Raw genomic sequence first — 15,753 nt, 5'->3', positions numbered from 1 at the left:
CATAACAGTTAGAGCATGTCCAGTTTCAAATTTCACTACCAAATTTCAACGCAGGTCCACTACGATTTCGGTTTGCGGAACATCTTGTCCGTGCTGCGAACCCTGGGCGGGGTCAAGCGGGCCAACCCCAACGACCCCGAGCAGACCATAGTGATGCGGGTGCTCCGAGACATGAACCTGTCCAAGCTGGTAGACGAGGACGAGCCCCTCTTCCTCTCCCTCATCAACGATCTCTTCCCCGGAATCACGCTCGACAAGGCCGGGTACCCGGAACTGGAGAAAGCCATCAAGAGCCAGGTGAGTGTTGCGCTCGGAAAGTTGAATATTTTCTTAGAGTATTATGGGCAGTTGTAAGTACTTTTAGTAAATAGTGTTTATAACTATTTTTTTTAAATACATCTGTACTCTACTTAACTTATACCTTTACTTTTATTTGAAAAGTGTATAAATAAGTTCATAGACTGTAAAACATAACAAAAAAAAACATATAAATCAGCACTAATGAAAACAAAACCTTTCGCGACTTTTCAAACAACTGTACATTTTGCGTCAGGTGGAGGAAGCCGGGCTCGTCTTCCACCCTCCGTGGGTTCTGAAGCTGATCCAGCTGTTCGAAACGCAGCGCGTCAGGCACGGCATGATGGCGCTGGGGCCGAGCGGGGCCGGAAAGACCAAATGCATCAACGTGCTCATGAAGGCCATGACCGACACGGGAGTACCTCACCGGTTCGAATTTCGCTAAAATTGTTTAAACTTTATGAGAAATATTTTTAATGAAGTGTTAGCACAGGGTGTAATTTTAAAACCGATTTATTTTATGCGTTTGAAATGATAGACCTACTTGTGTTTTTTACGCAGTTACTACGTGCTACTTGAAAGGTTTTTTTAAACATATAAAATACTAAGTAGAAATTACACAAATAATTGTAAATAGAGAGATGCGAATGAATCCGAAAGCGATCACGGCGCCGCAAATGTTCGGGTCACTCGATGTCGCTACTAACGATTGGACTGACGGTATTTTCTCAACGCTGTGGCGCAGAACTCACAAAGCTAAAAAAGTAACTGATTTTTTTTTTCAAAACCGAGTATTTTTTGTGTTGAAGCTTTTTTTTTAAGTTATATGCGGCATTAGCAAATAAAACATAACTTGATTTTTAGTTTGTTAAACTAAATGTAAATTTTTGGTTAAAAGCATAAATTATTTATCGAGGTATTAAATATAAATAAATATGCAGCTACAATAGTACATCGTTTTTTTTATTACTTATTAAATATAAGTTTAATTTGATAAAATTATCTTTAAAGGGAGAACACATATGGTTGGTGTTGGACGGACCAGTTGACGCAATTTGGATCGAAAATTTAAATTCAGTTTTAGACGACAACAAAACGCTCACGCTGGCCAATGGAGACCGAATAACCATGGCGCCAAACACCAAAGTGGTGTTCGAGCCCCACAACATCGACAATGCATCGCCTGCTACTGTTTCCAGAAACGGTTAAGGACTAAAAAAATTATTGATCAAAAAAGTTATAATAAGATGTATTGAGTTTGTAACGCGGCACAAAAAATTCATCTTTCGGCGTTAATGACTTTTGTTATTTGCTGCTTTTATCAACTAGAAACAATGTGTTAATTTTATTAGTTTTTTTAACTTCAAACACTTTTAGAAAAGTACACTACAAGGCAGTAACACTGTAAAACAAACAAGTACCTAATAAAAGTTTCTAATCTGCAGGTATGGTGTTTATGAGTTCTTCTGTTCTTACTTGGGAACCTATTCTAAAAGGCTGGTTGCAGAAAATTTCTCCCCAACAAAGCGAAATTTTGCTAAGTCTTTTTGAGGCTATATTCCAAGTAAACAGAAGTTTTCAAAGTCTAATAAACTATCTATGATAAAAACAAAAAACTACTTTTTTTAATTTAAAGGATGCGAATTTAAAAAAACATTAATATAACAACTGTTTTAACTTTTAAGTACTTTAAAGTTTGTTAATACTACAAATATAATGCTTTATAACGTTAAATAGGATGTCATGGACAACCTGCTGAATGAGCTTAATCCGAAAATGCAGCTTTTAGAATGCATGTATATCAGACAAGCCATAGACTTGTTGGAAGGTAATATTGAAGGAAAAAATTCGATAATTTTTTACTTGTTTTTAGTAAGAGCTTTTAAATATCTATTTTTTTATTGTTGCATATTATTTTCTACAATTTTTAGTTTTGGTATAAGCTAAAACACATGAAAAACAGGGTTGATACCGAAACAAGACCACGACCAGGGGCCAATAAGCTCGGAACACCTGTCCCGGCTGTTCTTCTTCAGCCTGATGTGGAGCGCCGGAGCGTTGCTGGAGCTTGATGATCGCGCCAAGCTCGAGCAGTTTATTAAAGAGCACGAATCGGCGTCTCAACTTCCCATTCCACCGATTAGAGACGATGAAACTGTGTTTGAATACATGGTTAGATTTATATGGTAGTAACAAAAAAGAAAAATAATTAAAACTATATTTTTAATTGCAGACTTGAATAGCTTTAAATAAGTAAAACAGTTTTTATTAAAAAAAAAACACACTATAAATAATTACAACTTACATTAGTTATTAAACGAAGAAAATGCAAATAATTTTTACAGGTCGATGATGATGGTTCATGGGTTCACTGGAACAAAAAAGTTCCTGAATATGTTTATCCAAAGGACAGCGTGCCTGACTACATGGGGATATTGGTACCAAACGTTGACAACGTCAGGACAGACTTTCTCATGCATACTATAATGAAACAGGTTGTTTATAAGTTGTTTATTTCAAATTATCAATGCTTAACTTTTGTGTTGACACCATTTAACTACTAAACTTGTTTATATGAGGTTAATTTACTAGAAACAGCTGTCTGAGTATGTTTGTATTGTAGTTTTACTGTAAAACATTATAAACAGATTTTGTTTAGCTTATATTTTAGACTTTATTTAGATATATTTAGAACTAACAATATTTACGTATATATTGCAGTCAAAAGGTATTTTGCTGATCGGTGAACAAGGTACTGCAAAAACAGTCATGATCAAAGGGTACGCTAAAAGGTATGATCCGGAACAGCACATGACAAAGTCTCTCAACTTCAGTAGTGCGACTACTCCTAATATGTTCCAGGTTTTTTAAACTAGCTTGTACAAATGCCTTAAATGTTTTAAGTATAACATATTGATACAAGTTCTGCAAATAAAAAATTTAAACAGTTAAAAAAGTTTAGATAAATGATTGAATTTAAAACTTATACTTAGTAGTTACAAAAAAATCGCTTTAATATTATTTTAAATTCCGCTAGAGAACAATAGAGAGCTATGTAGACAAACGAGTTGGAACGACATACGGACCTCCAGCCGGAAGAAAAATGACTGTTTTCATTGACGATATAAATATGCCCGTTGTAAATGAATGGGGTGATCAGGTTTTTTTTTTGTTTAGGAATTGATAAATCAAACTGTTTTTGAAGTTCTACAAAACATTTATTTGAACAATATAATGAAAAAAAAAAACGTTAAACATTTCTATTTCAGTAAACCAAACTTTTAATTTTTTTCGAATAAAAAAGAAGATAACATTAACATTTTCTAAGATAACAAATGAGATAGTGCGACAACTGATGGCCACAAGCGGATTTTACAGCATAGACAAGCCCGGCGACTTCACAAACATCGTCGACATCCAGCTAGTGGCCGCCATGATCCATCCCGGTACGTACGAACTTTTTCAATATACTTAAAGTAATGTCTGTATGAAACCGTTTTTTTTTTAATATTTACAAACAACGCTATAAATTAAAAATGTGCTCGGTGTTGCAGGCGGCGGGCGCAACGACATACCTCAGCGGCTGAAGCGTCAGTTCAACGTTTTCAACTGCACCCTGCCCAGCAACAACTCGATTGACAAAATCTTTCGAACGGTCGCCGAGGGGTACTTCTGCGCTGAAAGAGGATTTACAGATGAAGTAGTTTGCTTGTTGAAAGTTGTTTAGATTATCTTAAGTTATTTAATGAAGTTTTATGTTAATTCTTAGCGAAAAGTGTCGATTAGAATTTTTATATTTCAAAGAGTCCTGTTTTAAATCAATGTTTGCCTTGTAGGGCTCTTTAGTTTTAAAGTTTTTTTATTTAAATATAATTATTATAGTTGTCATCGTCAAACTGTAGTTATCAAAAAAAGTGTTATTTGATCAATCAAACGTGGTCTATTCATTTTTGAACAAATGAAGAACTTCTTTATTATTTATTATTTTAGGTGATGGAACTTGCACCGAAGTTAGTCGGAATGACAAGGAGGTTGTGGCAATCAACGAAAACAAAAATGCTTCCGACGCCGGCGAAGTTTCACTACATCTTCAACTTGCGCGATTTGAGCCGTATTTGGCAGGTGAGAGTTTAAAACTGTTTTACGTTTTTCTGGTGTTAAACATATACAAGCCCGAATTAAAGTCATTATTAATAGGTAGATAGGCTTAATAAGTGATTGTTTTGTACTCTGTATACATTATACATGCGTAAAATGTTAGCAATTTTTATTGTAAACAAACACAAGCAGTTTTTAACGTGCAGGGCATTCTGAATGTTTTGAGCGACGTGTGCAAAACAAGCGACATAATGCTCGGTTTGTGGAAACACGAGTGCACCAGAGTCATTGCTGACCGGTTCACCAACCAACCCGACAAAGATTGGTTCGAGAACAGTTTGAACAAGGTTTTGATAACATTTGATTCTACCTTTTAGTAAATGTTCGAATCCTCCCAATAAAAAATATTCAAAATAAAATGTAATGTAGTTAATTATTTAGAGTTTTGAATTTAAGAGCATTTATTTGTTTTCACAATAATTAGATTGTGGAAGATGAAATGTCAGAGTTGCGTGGTAAACTTCCCCCTTCACCTTACTTCGTTGATTTCCTTCGAGACATCCCGGAAGATACTGGTAAGTATGGATACTTTACCACAACTTTTTACATTACATACAGTGCTTATGATACGGAAACATTTTATTATATTAGAGAAAATATTGTCTTTAACAAAGTTCTATATTTTTATAATGAGATTAATCTTAAATTGTTACAATCTTAATATCAAGCAAACTATTAATTTTATTATTAAGCTAGTAGTTTTCACGACTATGATCATGTAAAACCAAATAGTTTATGTTTTTCTTTGTACTTAAAGGCGAAGATGGAGATGATATGGATTTTGAAGCACCCAAAATTTACGAACCAATAGCATCATTTCAAGAGTTAGAAGAAAAATTGAAAATGTATCAGGACCAGTACAACGAAACAGTTAGAGGCTCCAAAATGGATCTCGTTTTTTTCCAAGTTTGAATTACTTTTATAAATGCTGTTTAAATTTTTGTAATACCGAAAATAAACGGAAAAAGAGTATATACTTAAATAATAACTTAAATAATTTTTTTAATTAAAAATATAAGTTTGCTTTTAAATGTTTTATGTATATATGTATACAAAATTGAAGAACTTTATAGTAGGTAAATGGTATACATTGCTTATAAAAGTTATATTCCTCTGTTATAATCTTTTATTCTTTTTGTTGATAAATACTAAAATTTTAATCGGAAAATGTTCTTCGAAACGATCACTTTAAGAATAGACGGACTAAGCTGTTTTTTAATATTTCAGGTTGTTTAAACAATTATGATTTAGATATTAAGAATTTAAAATTTCTAAAATTAAGAAACTATATTTTCTGTATAGAATAGCAAGTTTTTTAGTAATGACAAACGTCTTATTTTGCACTGATCATTTTCACATTGAAATAACGAAAGGCAGAATTTTATTTTATTATATTAATTTATGGAAAACAAGATTAATTTATTTTTTGATTATTTAAAACTATATTAAATCTATAATCAGTTGTAAAAGTTACTCGACAAACCAACTAGCTCACAACTTTTGTTTATATATTTTTTTAAATAAATCTCACCAGGACGCCATGACTCACTTGGTGAAAATATCTCGCATAATCCGAACTCCGCGCGGAAACTGCCTGCTCGTCGGCGTCGGCGGGTCGGGCAAGCAGTCGCTGACCAGGCTGGCGACCTACATCGCGGGTTACACTTCCTTCCAAATCACCCTGAGCAGGACCTACAACACGTCCAACTTGATCGACGATCTCAAGGTTTTTAATAAAGAGCTGAAGTTTAATTTTTATGAACTTTTACATGACGTTTTTCTTGAAGCTCGAGAATAAGTGTATTGAGAATAAGTGAAATTTTAGCTAAAACATAAACTGATTTCTGCACTTGTTCGAATCTAAATTTTTACATAAGTTTTTTTTTTCTGATATTAGCCCATTATTACATAATGGTACTTTTTCGAATTATACAACGTATCAAAAAATTAGTTACATTTTCCATTCGTTAAAAATAAACACATTTTTCTTAGCTTTGTTAAATATCGTCAATTTATAATAGATTTTATATCGACTCACCGGCAAAGAAGGAAAAGGAGTGTCGTTCATTTTTACTGACAACGAAATTAAAGACGAAGCTTTCTTGGAGTACATGAACAATGTACTTGCTTCAGGGGAGGTACATCTTTTATGATAATACTTATGAATATTAAAATTTGTAACTACCTGTAATACTTATTAAATGTTATGAAACTGTTTTAGTATTTTTTAGTATCTACTCTTTACAAAACCAACGCTTATGCAAAAAAACTCGTTACAGGTTTCAAACTTGTTTGCGAGAGATGAGATAGACGAGATCACGCAGGAGCTGATCCCAGTGATGAAGAAGGAGTACCCGAGAAGGCCGCCAACGAACGACAACTTGTACGACTACTTTCTGTCGCGGGTTCGCGCCAACCTCCACGTCGTCCTCTGCTTCTCGCCCGTCGGCGAAAAGTTTCAGAACCGCGCTCTCAAGTTTCCCGGTTAATTTTTTTTTTGTGTTTAGTTTTTTTACTCAACCCAAGAAAAATTTGAAACTTAATACAGTGAGTAAGATTACGTAAACAATGAATAACGTACTTTCTTAACTTCACTTATGTAATTTAAATTTTGAAAAAAAAAAAGTAACAATGTTTTCTGATATTTTTTCTTCATTTCAGCTTTGATCTCCGGGTGCACGATGGACTGGTTCTTGAGGTGGCCACGAGAGGCTCTCATACAAGTAGCTCAGTACTTCCTTGAAAGTTTCAAAGTCGAATGCGAACCCGAAACGAAAACCAACATAGTTCAGGTTTACCTTAAAGATTTAATTTCAGAATTTAATATCTTTTTACTTGTGTTTGATTAACTAACTATAAAAATTAAATAACGTTCTGCTTAAACTAAAAGGTAATGGGATCGGTCCAAGATCTTGTGGCTGAAAAATGTGTGGAATATTTTGAGAGATTTCGTCGGGCTTGTCACGTGACTCCAAAGTCTTACCTTTCCTTCTTGTCCGGATACAAGACCATATACCAGTGAGCAAACTTTATACGCGTTTTCAACTTTTTTGAACTTTTATAAAATTGATCATTTTTGGTTTTATTAAGAAAATGTCACAAGCTTTTTTTTAAACATTCTATAATTTGCTTAATTATCTTAAACTGTATTTAGCAAAGCTTTCTATGTATTACTACTTAAAATTTTGCTTGACGTAGGTCGAAGCTGGATGAAATATCTGGTCTAGCGTCGAGAATGCGAACCGGTCTGACGAAGTTGGTGGAAGCAGAAAAATCTGTGAACGAGCTTTCGTTGGAGCTTGTTGTCAAGAAGAAAGATCTCGCTGTAGCGTCTAAAGAAGCTGATGAGGTGATAATTTTCAAAGTTATGCAGGCATAATAGATTTTTTTAGTTCAAGTAAACACTATATTTTTAGCAAAAAGTTTATATAATTGTTTTTAATAATGTTTTAGGGACACATAACTCAAAATATCAAAAAGTGAACTTAAACTTAAATTTTATTTAAATTATTTTCTTTATTCACTCCGTCTTACCAAAAATTAAAGTGCTGGTTAGAAAAAAATCTAAACAGTAACCAATACAGGTTCAGAACAGATACTAGTTACTGATAGTTTTTAAAGTAGTTAAATTACAAATTAAGACATATTAACTCGTAGGTTCTTGCGAAAGTGAACGAAAAGAAGGCAGGTGCTGAACTGAAGAAAGCGGAAGTGCAAACGGTGAAAGACAAAGCTCAGAAGATCGTCGACATGATCGCCGTGGACAAGGCGTCGGCTGAAGAAAAACTCGAAGCTGCCAGGCCTGCGCTGGAGGCTGCTGAAAAAGCTTTGCAAGTTTGTTTCCAACGTCAATGTATGTACTGTCTAAATGGTATCAAGCATAATTAGTGAGCTTGATTTGTTATCTGCGTATGCTGATTTAGCAATCTAGTACTTTGAAATACAAAACTTAACTTTCAAATAAGTCACCTATAACATGTACTTAACTAGCAGCTTAAATATTACAAAACAATGGCGTGATGCATAAAACGAAGTGAAACTAAAGTTAATTTTTCATACAGACAATCAAACCAGCGGATATTGCAACAGTTCGTAAGCTGGGAAAGCCCCCACACTTGATCATGAGAATCATGGACTGTGTGCTGCTGTTGTTCCAAAAACGCTTGAACCCTGTTGAACAGGACCCCGAAAGACCTTGCCCGAAACCGTCGTGGAGTGAGGCGCTAAAACTCATGAATAACTCCGGATTTTTAGGCTCCTTGCTTAACTTTTCAAAGGTCAGTTAAATTCATATTGTTATTTCAAAGAAAATAGTAATATAACTAAAAATTTTAGTACTTTTAAAGCCATGAAAGTTTCATCTAGCCTTCAAACTATAACTTAAAAAAAACAACTAAAAAAGCAACAATGTTTTAGGACACTATCAACGAAGAGACGGTTGAGTTATTGGAACCGTACTTGAGGATGGACGACTACAATTTCGATTCGGCGAAAAAGGTCTCGGGAAGCGTGGCAGGTCTGTGCTCGTGGACCGAAGCCATGGCGTTCTTTTTTGGAATAAACAAAGACGTCCTTCCGTTGAAGGTAGTTTAGTTATTACTCTCTGAACAGTGTTTGATAAATTATCTTCCGCTTTGCCAAGTTAAACTTGTTAAAGTATTTGTGCTCTAGTTATATTGCTTTTATAAGTATATTGCTTTTATGAATCAAAAAGCATCTCAAATATACTTTTCTATTAAAGAAAAAATACTTATAGTATACTATACTACACAATAATATTGTCCCAATATGATTTTTTTCTGTTGTAAATGACTTTTCTTTAATTCTTATAGAAGTGTCAACTACTTTTTGAAAATACTCTATAACACTTAAAGCTCTTACTAAAGCTTTAAAGAAAAAAGTATAAACAAAGCAAACTTGCTTCAAAAAATACTTCAACTCGCAACTTTACTCAGGCTAACTTGGCCGTCCAAGAGTCGAAGCTGGGCGTGGCGAGGAGCGACTTGGAGAGCGCGCAGGCGCAACTCGACGAGAAGGAGGCGGAGGTGCAGGCGGCGCAAGCGGAGTCGGACGCGGCGGAGGCGCACAAGCAAGCGCTGATGGACGACGCGGACGCCTGCGAGAGAAAAATGAACAACGCCAGCGCCCTGATCGAAGGCCTCGGAGGCGAGAAGGTAAAGTTTGAAACGTGTGAGGTTTTGTTATAAGCCATTTTTGTGGTGTACTACTCGAAAATTGAAAGGTTTTTTCGTACACCGGGTTCTTAGACCAAATTTTTTGAGCGCTTTTCCTTAATCGTTCAGTAGAGAATGTATTGAAATAATTATAAAAATGTAAGTTATTTATTCTAAAGTTTACTAAATAGTGAGTTAGAAAAGGAATGTCTAAAACTGTTGTTGTAATATAGCTAACATTCTGGTGTTTTCAATTGTTTTTAAAAGTTTAAGAATACTTTAACCAATTTCAATCCACAGATAAGATGGACAGCAGCTGGGAAAACGTTTCAAGCGCAGATCAAGCGATTGGTCGGGGACGTGCTTGTAGCTACAGGCTTCCTTTCCTACTCCGGACCGTTTAATCAGGACTTCCGTAATTTGCTCCAGCAGTCTTGGAAGAAAGAAATGTCAACCTTAAAAATTCCCTTTTCCGAAGTAAGTAAAAAAACCTTTGAAGAATTAAACTATAATTGAATGGAAACTTTTTTACTTTTTTTTAACACACTTCAGTTTAAAATATACAAAGTGTTTTTATTAATTTAATAAAAGCAAGCTTTATACTTTTTCTCAAATCTTTTGAGTTAAAACCTTAAAGTAATTTTTAATAAGTCTAACAAATAGGACTTGAACTTAATCAACATGTTGACTGACAACACGACAATCAGCGAATGGAACCTTCAGGGACTGCCTAACGATGACTTGTCCGTTCAAAATGGTATCATAGTCACCAGAGCCACCAGATTTCCACTCATCATTGACCCGCAAGGCCAAGGAAAAATTTGGCTTAAAAACAAAGAAAAAGACAACGAGCTTCAGGTATAACTAAAACTTGAATCTGAATGATGAAATTTTAGCTAAAAAATGTTTACTTAACTTGATTTTTTTTTTACAGTTAACCACGCTCAACCACAAATACTTTCGAACTCACCTCGAAGATTCTCTCTCTCTCGGACGCCCACTTCTGATTGAAGATGTTGGTGAAGAACTCGATCCGGCTCTTGACAATGTCCTGGAGAAAAACTTTATAAAGTCCGGCTCTACCTTTAAGGTTAGGTTTGATTTTTTCTAATGAGTGTTTTTCACTCGTTGAATATTTTAGACATTTCATTAGATATTTTTTAGATAACGAAATTGATGTAAATTTGACATTTACTCTATGTCGCAGCAAGCTTTATTGTTGATATTTATGAACACAAAAAAGTTTTTTTAGATTTGAACAAAAATAAGTAAAAGTAAAATTCAAACCAGCAGTCACTCTGTGCAAAAATTTAACACAAATTATACCTGACATATCTACTTTAAACATAGTTTTTAAATCTTCATAGGTAAGTGTTAAAAAAATTTTGTCGCTGCCAGGTGAAAGTCGGCGACAAAGAAGTCGACGTCATGGACGGGTTCTCCTTGTACATAACGACGAAGCTGGCCAACCCGGTGTACACGCCCGAAATTTACGCCAGGACTTCCATCATCGACTTCACCGTCACCATGAAGGGACTCGAGGACCAGCTGCTCGGAAGAGTCATCGTAACCGAGAAAAACGTACGTTGGTTTAACACTTGCAGGTCTGAAACACAATCTCATTAGAAGTTTACCCTTGCTTGTTTTACATGTATTGAACAAAAAACTCAGGTGCTAAATACCTTGTTTATTTGTTATAATTCTGTGCCTTTGCAGGAGTTAGAGTCCGAACGTGTTTCGTTAATGGAAGAGGTTACAGCCAACAAACGAAAAATGAAGCAACTCGAAGATAACCTTTTGTACAGGCTCACTACAACAGAAGGATCATTGGTTGAGGATGAATCGCTCATTCAAGTGCTCCAAGTTGGTAAAATTTTTAAGAAACAGTTTCGTTCTAAAACTAGACGCTACGTTAGACGTAAAGTGTTTTTTAGTATACCAAAGATCTGATCTGGTCTTCTAAGTTTGTACAAACAATTTAAAGGAGATTCTTTCGAGCGAATAAAAGCTTAGATAATGATCTCCAATTGAAAATAAATTTAAGTTTTTTTAGTGATAAGTCATAACATTTAATATACATTAAGAACTCATTAAGCACAGTATAATTAAGTGAACTATAATTCTGTCAAAAATATTACACTTTTTAACTTTTTTTATAAAATTGCAAATTTTATTAAATAAACTTAGTTAGAGTCGACCACTAGACATTTCTGCTATAATAAAAAGTACCATAGTCTAATTACCATTGAAAACTTCAGACAACGAAGACGACAGCGGAGGAGGTGAGCGAGAAGCTGACGATTGCGGCGGACACGGAGGTGAAGATCAACACGGCGAGAGAGGAGTTCAGGCCGGTGGCGAACAGAGGGTCCATCTTGTACTTCCTCATCGTCGAAATGAGCCTCGTCAACGTCATGTACCAAGTGAAATTTATTTGTATAAGTAATTATTAGGCTTAATTTAACTGAATGTTTTTTATTTTAACTGTTTCAAATTTTTTTGATAGTTTTAGTTTTAAGTGCAAAAAAGTATAAATAGCTCAGTTGGTGATCAAAAAAAACCAACGCTTTTTTAAATTTTTTGTTTAAACAACTCTAAGCAAAACGATTGAATTCTTTCTCGCCTTTCACGAGAAATTCCTTTCAGACTTCGCTGAGGCAGTTCCTGCAGTTGTTCGACCTGAGCCTGCGACGGTCCACCAAGTCGCCGGTGCCGAAGGCGCGCATCGGAAACATCATCGGCTTCCTGACGTACGAGGTGTTCCGCTACACCACCAGGGGCTTGTACGAGGAGCACAAGTTCCTGTACGTGCTCCTCCTCACGCTCAAGATCGCTCTCAACACCAGCTTGATCAGCCATCACGAGTTTCAAACGTTCATCAAAGGTTGTTATATTATCTTCTTATTTGTTGTTTTGATTGGTTTACAGTGTAATAAAGTTTTACAATTAAAAAATAGTAAAAAAAAATTATATTTTTACCCTTATTAAAATAATATTTCTTGAAAAAAAAAGCTTTATTAAAGTTACTTTTTATGGTTTGTTTTTAAATCGCTTTAAGACAACTATGAATAAAAACATACTTTTTAGAAAGAACTAGTTACTTTTTAAACTGTCATTTATGTAGTCGGTAATAACTGTTTCATCAAATTGTAAATCTTACAATTTAATTTTTGAAACTACTACTTTTAGGTGGTGCAAGCTTGGACTTAAATGCCGTCCAACCAAAACCTAAGAAGTGGATTTCCGACATGACTTGGCTGAATTTAGTACAACTCAGTAAGCTTCCGCATTTTTCACAGCTACTTGGTCAAATTTCTAGAAATGACAAAGTTAGTACTCATTTAAAACATGAACATTTGAACTGAATATATTCAAAGGTTAAGTATATATCGCAAAAAGCATATTGATAGTTTGTAAAGCATTATCTTAAGTTTGCTATGCTAGAATTTTGAAAAAAACATAATTCAGCTTACCTATAATTGGCTTACTGCTAAATAAAAACAAGTCACTAAAAAGCAAACTCTATTTATTAAAAAATAAACTAGCTTGAAGAATGTAAATAGTTATTTCCTAGGAAACATAAAAACCATACAATATACGTTTTATAAAAGGCTTGGAAGAATTGGTTCGACCAATCTGCTCCAGAAGAAGCCACAATACCAGACGGGTACAACAGCTCTTTAGACACGTTCAAAAAACTGTTGCTTATCAGGTCGTGGGCCCCTGACAGAATCACTGCGCAGGTTAAATTTTTACTACTCGTGTCTTTTTATGTATAAACAAGTAGGCATTTTTTACTACTACTCTTGGTTTTTGGTCAGACAAGCAGTTTTAATGGAATTTCGTTTTTGACTACGATATTTTCTAGAAACTAGTTTTTAAACTATTTACAATTAAATCAAATTAATAAATTTAAATTATTTGTCACATTAATAAATCTGTTCACAAAAACTAAACAGGCTCGACATTTTATCACGTCTACAATGGGTGCGAACTACGCAGAAGCAGTTTTGTTAGACTACGAAGAAATGTTGAAGGAATCGGACAACAGATGCCCGATGATCTGTTTCCTCACAATGGGATCAGATCCTACGGATTCCATTGAACGACTTGCGAGAAGCAAAGGAATACGTTTGTTTTTTTTAACATACCAGCTTCTATTTTCTTCACTTTTTACATATTTTTCCTTTCTAATTGAATAAAGTTATAAAATTTAGAATAAATTTTTCTTTAATGTTAAACCCTTATATGCATTTTATTGCTTCAGCATGTAGACCCATTTCCATGGGCCAAGGTCAAGAGGTCCACGCAAGAAGACTTCTTCAGCAATCGTTCACCGACGGGGGGTGGCTTCTCCTGCAAAACTGCCATCTTGGGCTCAACTACATGGATGAACTTCTTCAGCAGGTTTTTTGTTTGATGTAATTAACAAGTTTGCTGAAAATTGGTTACTTTATGCTTTTTTCTTTGAATTTTTGCATGAAAAATCAAAAACATATGAGATGTTTTTAAGTGCAGGAATATTTCACATATCTGTATTGAAGTATCATAACTTTGTTTGAACTCTTTAAAAATTATAAGAAACCTTAATAAGAAAAGGTTGTTTAACCTTATTAAATCTTATGAAATCACGTTAAGTTGCAAGAAACGGAGGAAGTGAACGAGCAGTACCGAACGTGGATAACAGCCGAAGTTCACCCCAAGTTTCCCATCAACCTGCTGCAGTCCTCCATCAAGTACACGAACGAGCCACCGCAAGGAATGAAGGCGGGATTGAAACGGACGTACGCAACTATCACACAAGTTTGTTGAATTTGTTGCTAATTTTTTTTTCTGAAATTGTTTACAAACAGTTCGGGTACACTATAAACCATAACATAACGCCTACATTTATTCTGATTTGTTGACAAACAACTATTAAACTGGCTTTTGTATAATATCAGTACTTGCATTACTAGACTGAGTTTAATAAAGCAAGTAGTGTGCAATTTTTTGTTATTGTATATTCTAACGAACTTGTTTCGTTCTGATTTTTGTTATAAAACAATTAGAAGTAATTTTTTAGCACGCTACATATTGTCTTAAGTTTTATACATTTGTTTTTTATGAATGAACTAGTTTTTCTAAACTTTTTTAGTTTTATATGTCTTGAACAACTACTTGTGAAAACTTATCAGGCATCAAAACCAGTTAAAACTTTCAGGACTTCCTCGACATAATAGGGATACCGCAGTGGAAGCCGATGCTGTACGCGGTGGCTTTCCTCTACACGACGGTTCAGGAGAGGAGAAAGTTCGGGCCCCTCGGCTGGAACATTCCGTACGAGTTCAACCAGGCCGACTTCACCACAAGCGTCCAGTTTGTTCAGAACCACCTGGACGAGGTCGGACCGAAAAAGGTAACGAACCTGCGCTTGTGTGACAATGTGTTTTTAAAAGTAGATGATGGAAATTTAAGATAAATGCTATAAATATTATTCATGTTTTGAGTATTTTCAATAACTTCTCTAAATATTGAATAATACAAATTTCTTAAAGCATTTAATTAGAAGTGTTAGAGAAATATTACTTACTTTTTCACCTTTGAAAAGTTAAATCCAAAATTACTCATTAAAGTTCTTTTTTTTTCAATAAAAATAGTTTTAATATCCTGATCAACGTGAATACAGGGAATATCTTGGAACACGGTGAGATACATGTTAGGAGAAATACAATTTGGAGGTAGGGTCACTGATGATTTGGACAAGCATCTTCTCAACACTTTTTGCAAAGTTTGGTTCGGAGACGAAATGTTTTCAGACAAATTTTGTTTTTACAAAGGTGAAATATCTTCATACATACTTGAGTAAAGATGTTAAATTATTATAACAGTAGGTAAAAAAAAATTAGCAAAAAAACATAATTGATGTAGTCTAAAACAAAAAAATACTAGAAGCTGGAGTTTATCGTTTTATTAATGTTTTCAGAGCTAAATTATTAACATTTTTTACTTTAAGGGTACACTATTCCAAACGTTAAGTCAATTCAAGATTTTAGAAGTTACATTGACAACATGCCTATTGTTGACTCACCTGAAGTGATGGGTCTCCATCCAAATGCTGACATTACGTACCAGGTTTTATAGT

General features: G+C 34.6%; 1 protein-coding gene across 1 annotated transcript in view; it reads left to right on the top strand.

The window, feature by feature from the left end:
• The window catches only part of LOC145840650 (dynein axonemal heavy chain 5-like), a 40,708-nt gene that overhangs the window by 22,511 nt on the left and 2,444 nt on the right, over positions 1-15,753 (top strand). Inside the window, exons 44-84 of the mRNA XM_082947970.1 lie at positions 55-297; positions 554-726; positions 935-1,061; positions 1,309-1,501; positions 1,743-1,861; positions 2,035-2,125; positions 2,261-2,469; positions 2,643-2,792; positions 3,019-3,159; positions 3,335-3,457; positions 3,626-3,743; positions 3,852-3,997; positions 4,288-4,419; positions 4,602-4,742; positions 4,880-4,970; positions 5,213-5,361; positions 5,990-6,181; positions 6,477-6,593; positions 6,735-6,939; positions 7,117-7,247; positions 7,346-7,473; positions 7,654-7,804; positions 8,113-8,289; positions 8,517-8,732; positions 8,872-9,039; positions 9,411-9,629; positions 9,930-10,106; positions 10,293-10,487; positions 10,564-10,719; positions 11,028-11,210; positions 11,346-11,492; positions 11,888-12,052; positions 12,276-12,513; positions 12,819-12,958; positions 13,241-13,372; positions 13,589-13,760; positions 13,897-14,036; positions 14,268-14,432; positions 14,833-15,027; positions 15,298-15,448; positions 15,625-15,743. Coding sequence (XP_082804096.1) covers positions 55-297; positions 554-726; positions 935-1,061; positions 1,309-1,501; positions 1,743-1,861; positions 2,035-2,125; positions 2,261-2,469; positions 2,643-2,792; positions 3,019-3,159; positions 3,335-3,457; positions 3,626-3,743; positions 3,852-3,997; positions 4,288-4,419; positions 4,602-4,742; positions 4,880-4,970; positions 5,213-5,361; positions 5,990-6,181; positions 6,477-6,593; positions 6,735-6,939; positions 7,117-7,247; positions 7,346-7,473; positions 7,654-7,804; positions 8,113-8,289; positions 8,517-8,732; positions 8,872-9,039; positions 9,411-9,629; positions 9,930-10,106; positions 10,293-10,487; positions 10,564-10,719; positions 11,028-11,210; positions 11,346-11,492; positions 11,888-12,052; positions 12,276-12,513; positions 12,819-12,958; positions 13,241-13,372; positions 13,589-13,760; positions 13,897-14,036; positions 14,268-14,432; positions 14,833-15,027; positions 15,298-15,448; positions 15,625-15,743 — 6,525 coding nt within the window. The remainder of the gene's footprint in view (positions 1-54; positions 298-553; positions 727-934; positions 1,062-1,308; positions 1,502-1,742; positions 1,862-2,034; positions 2,126-2,260; positions 2,470-2,642; positions 2,793-3,018; positions 3,160-3,334; positions 3,458-3,625; positions 3,744-3,851; positions 3,998-4,287; positions 4,420-4,601; positions 4,743-4,879; positions 4,971-5,212; positions 5,362-5,989; positions 6,182-6,476; positions 6,594-6,734; positions 6,940-7,116; positions 7,248-7,345; positions 7,474-7,653; positions 7,805-8,112; positions 8,290-8,516; positions 8,733-8,871; positions 9,040-9,410; positions 9,630-9,929; positions 10,107-10,292; positions 10,488-10,563; positions 10,720-11,027; positions 11,211-11,345; positions 11,493-11,887; positions 12,053-12,275; positions 12,514-12,818; positions 12,959-13,240; positions 13,373-13,588; positions 13,761-13,896; positions 14,037-14,267; positions 14,433-14,832; positions 15,028-15,297; positions 15,449-15,624; positions 15,744-15,753) is intronic.

The sequence above is a fragment of the Thalia democratica genome, chromosome 7 (assembly GCF_965202585.1).
Source record: "Thalia democratica chromosome 7, ktThaDemo2.hap1.1, whole genome shotgun sequence".
Taxonomy (NCBI): domain Eukaryota; kingdom Metazoa; phylum Chordata; class Thaliacea; order Salpida; family Salpidae; genus Thalia; species Thalia democratica.
Note: the sequence above shows the minus strand (reverse complement) of the source record. Positions and strands in the feature narration are given on the sequence as shown.